This window comes from Plasmodium relictum (assembly GCF_900005765.1).
Source record: "Plasmodium relictum strain SGS1 genome assembly, contig: PRELSG_00_v1_11, whole genome shotgun sequence".
NCBI lineage: Eukaryota > Apicomplexa > Aconoidasida > Haemosporida > Plasmodiidae > Plasmodium > Plasmodium relictum.
The window spans coordinates 25,248-29,687 of NW_021628571.1; the positions used below are offsets into that span (position 1 = coordinate 25,248).

Sequence of the window (4,440 nt, forward strand, 5' to 3'; positions counted from 1 at the left end):
ATATAAACGCCTATTTAGTTATACATGCTATTTATTAATTTGTTTGTTTAATACTCTAGCAAAGTCATTAAACAGGCAATTAATAAATCAATAACAGAAACATTATACTTTTTATTTATTAAAAGAAATAAAAAATTTTCTCATTGTCACTTTTCATGCTTTAATTTTTATATAATAAAAATCAATTTTTTCAATTCAAAAACGCAATAAAAAAAAAAATAAATAATAAATTAATTAAAATTTAAAAAAAAATGTTTTTTTTTTTAAACGCATCAGTTCATGGTTGACATGTAACATAAAAGTAAAAATATTTACAACAAAGACTAAAAAGTCAGTTTTTGAAACAAATAAAAGAAATTTATTTTTTTTTATATTATAATGATAATTATTTAAATAGTACTTAATTATATTTAAAAAATCATTTTATAATACATAAACTTAATAGAGATTTCTCTACGTGCTCTTTATTAATTCGATTGTATAAAATACTGTAAAGACATTAAAAAAGTCGATTAATAAATCACACGTGGAAAAATTATTTTTATCTATGAGTTCACCAAAAAATCAAATTTTTTTAAATATTTATTTTATTATATTTCATTTTCAGTAAACTTTATAAGTCTTTGATAGGCATAATATAGTGCAAGCAAAATATTTTCCGTATTACCCTTTTTTTGATGATTAAATTTAGTTATATCATCTTTACACGTTATAGTATGAAGGAAACGTAAAATTGATATAATTTCCTTTATTTTATTTTTTAAATCATTTGATACTTGAATATGTTTTATATCTTCTTTTACACTAACAAATAAATATAAATTTCTTATATTGAACTTAACTTTTTCCATTCTACATTTTTCACTTTCTATCTGAGAAAGTAAATTTGATTGGTATTCCTTTTTTATAATTTGTCTTGTTTCATGTGAAATATGTTTCCTTCTTTTTAATGAATTCATATGTAATAATGATTTACATATTTTCGAAATAATGATTAACTGTTTCTTAATAAATAAAGTTCCAATTAATTTCGTAAGAGTTTTATAGAGAGAAGATAAATGACTTACAGTATTTTCATTATTTATTAAATCATTGAAGGATATCCCTTCCTTATTTTTGTCACTTAAATTTAAATTAAAAATTTCAGATGCTTCATTATAGTACCATAAAATATGCTTTTCTTCCTCTAATAAAAAATCACAAACGGCTCTAAAAGAATTTTTTCTATAAAGTTTATTTATGTCATGCCTTAATTTTTTTTTATTTTTTACGTTTTCTTTAAAAAAATGAAAAATAGTTTGCACTATTATATTGTAGTCTTCATATGATAAATTCAATATTTTCAAAATATCGTCAAGTTTAACCAAATTTTTTCTAATATTTGAAGTTATCGGTACACAAAGATTAAATATCATCTTTTGAGCTGTACGAAAATAATTACGATCTCTTAATAAAAATCCATTTTTAATTGATTTTTCTACAATTTTTATTAATTCATCCATTAGTCTAAATAATTCAAAAATATTTTTGAAGGTTTCAAATGAATGAATAAATGGAGCAGAAAATAATTTACTATGCATGGAATTATTTATAATAATTGAATTAATATGATATAAGTCCTGAAAAAATTTATATTCATAGATTGAATCATGAAGAATTTTTAAAGAGTGATCTACTCCTTCATATATTTCCTCTTTTTTATTAAATCTATGATTCATTGTACGTCTAAATGACAAAATAGAATTATTAATGCTTTTTACTAATTGGTTTCCTTCTATATTTTTATCATAATAATTTTTTATTACTGTTAGATCAGAATGATTAATTTTTTGTATTTCCTCATTTATAATATCTCTTAATGACAAAATGCTTATTTTAACTTTTTTTACTATATCATTATGTGTATCTTTTTTATCGTCGTTTAATATATCTCTTAATTTTTGTAAATTTGGAACTACATTACGTGACATGAACTTAGTTTCAATATCGAAAACATTTAAAAGAGAACAAACAAGATTTTCACCATCTTTATTATAAGTATATTTTTTTTTTGGATTAATGCATACATAATTTCCAATACTCTGATTATCTAAATTATCAATATCTTCGTAATTTCTCTTCTTTCCTTTTTTTTTGCATGACTGTGTATTACCACTACTAATATGCATACTAGAACTAAAAATAAAACAATTGTATTATATATACATATAATATTCAAGATAAATTTTTTTTTGTCAGATACTCAAAGAAATGCATACTCGATAGCAGATGAATCATTAAAGAAATTTTGTTTGCTAAATGTATTTTCTCCAAGAATTTGCTCATTAATTTCTTCCTTATTTCTTTCATTTCCCATGCATTCTTCTGATGCTTGTTCAATTGTATTTACTAAGCTTGTGTCTTCTTGGAAATCGCTAATAGTTGCAGTAGGTCTAGAAAAAAAATATAGATACATACATATGAGAATATTTAATTAAAACAAGAAATTTTATATGTAAAAATATTTAAAAAAATACTGATTTATAGAAAAGTTAGGAAGAATATTTTCTAGTTCAATAGGTTTTTCAAATACCACGTGCATTAACTTGTCTATGTTAGAGGAACCTCCCTCAATATAAAATGATAAATCTTGTCTAAAAGTAAGGGATATCATATAGATATAATATAAAATATTTATTTAAAATACTATGTACGTGAAAGTTATCAAGATGATATGTACTGTTCTATAGGAGGATTAAAAAAATTATTTTGTAATTCAATAGATTTCTCACTTTCACTTTCTGAAAACATTAAATTGTTCGTACTGGAAGGTATACTATCATTCCTAATAGTTGAAGAATGACTAAAAAAAAGATATTACATATATATATAAAATAATAAATAAAAATAATTTTTTTTTCATGTATAAATATATTAATATACCCTCCTAAGGGTAACTCAAAGAATCCCCTTTCCAAGTAATTGGAAGTAACGTATGAATCACTGAAAATATTCGGTAGATTACAAGAATCTTCATTTTCTACAATTTTTGTTTTAATTAAACTTATTCTAGAGGACTCTGTTTCATTATGAACAGTTGAATAGTTACTAAAAAGAAAACATATTATATATACGTAAAACCTTTAGCTAAAATGAAAAATTAAGTTAAAATATATAAAAATATATACAGTTCAAGAGGTAAATCGATAGATTGTATTTGTGAATCTGGTAATGTATTTAGTAATTCATTTAAAATGTTTTGTATTTCAACAGAGTCTTCATTCTCTACATTTTTTCTGCTTATTAAACTTATGCTAGAGGATTCTGCTTCAGTATGAGTAGTTGAATAGTTACTAAAAAGGAAACGTATTACATATACATAAAAACTTTAGCTAAAATGAAAAATTAAGTTAAAATATATAAAAATATATACGGTTCAAGAGGTAAATCAAGAGGTTCTTCTAGTAAATCTGGTAATATGTTTGAAGCTTCATCTAAAGTATTTTTTAAATCAATAGAATCTTCATACTCTACATTTTTTGTGCCCACTAAACTTATACTAGAAGATTCTGCTTCAGTATTAATAGTTAAGTAATCTCTAAAGATAAAATATATTACAGATTTATATAAACTTCAGTTAAAATGAAAAATTAAGCTAAAATATATAAAAAAAAATATACTTTTCATAAGATGGATAGAAAGGATCAATTAAAGAGTCCATTAACGAACATTGTACTTCATCTAAAATATTTGCTATATCACATGACTTACTTTTCTCTAAATTTATTATGTCAACTAAATTCGTGTTAAAATGGTAATCTTCATTATCAGAATCTGAATTTTTTCTAAAATAAACAAAAATAATATATACAAGTATTAAACATTGAATTAATATAAAAAATATCTGAAAATATTTCAAAAATAATATACTCTTCCACAGGAAAATGACTAAGTGTGTTTTCTGAATCAAAAATTTCATCTTGCTCTATATTTACTGCATCAATAAAATTTCTCATACTAGGAGAGTTTTCTCTTGTATGCATATTTGAAGATATTCTGTGAATAAAAAATTTATGTGCATATGTAATATTTAATTAAAATATATGCTTTTTCAAATGAAAATATCAAACAATTATATACTCTTCTAAAAATAAATATGGGTTCCCCTCTTGTAGTTCTTGTGAAATGCAAATATTAACTAATATAAAATATTGTAAGGAATAAAAAAAAAAAATTAATATATAACATTTTCTATTTGAATTTATCATAATTATTTTTTGCATAAATTAAAAAAAATAGAAAGAAAATTTATTATTGATATAGTAAAATCCAATTACACTTCTAGTATAATACGCATGATGTTTTAACTTAGTTTTTAAATAAAAATACATATTTTTTTTTTATATCTATAGAATTGAAAAAGTATTAGTATAATGCGTTTTATATGTTAAATTATTATAA

General features: G+C 21.6%; 1 protein-coding gene across 1 annotated transcript; it reads right to left on the reverse strand.

Moving 5' to 3' along the window:
• Window positions 1–590: 590 nt before the first annotated feature.
• On the reverse strand, window positions 591–4,022 carry PRELSG_0001000 (fam-j protein; the record flags this gene model as incomplete). The annotated part of the gene is made up of 9 exons (XM_028675468.1): window positions 591–2,175; window positions 2,259–2,432; window positions 2,517–2,633; window positions 2,720–2,842; window positions 2,923–3,087; window positions 3,168–3,332; window positions 3,413–3,577; window positions 3,660–3,824; window positions 3,910–4,022. The coding sequence occupies 9 exons, from the start codon at window positions 4,020–4,022 to the stop codon at window positions 591–593; spliced, it is 2,772 nt and encodes a 923-aa protein (XP_028531144.1).
• Window positions 4,023–4,440: the final 418 nt, after the last annotated feature.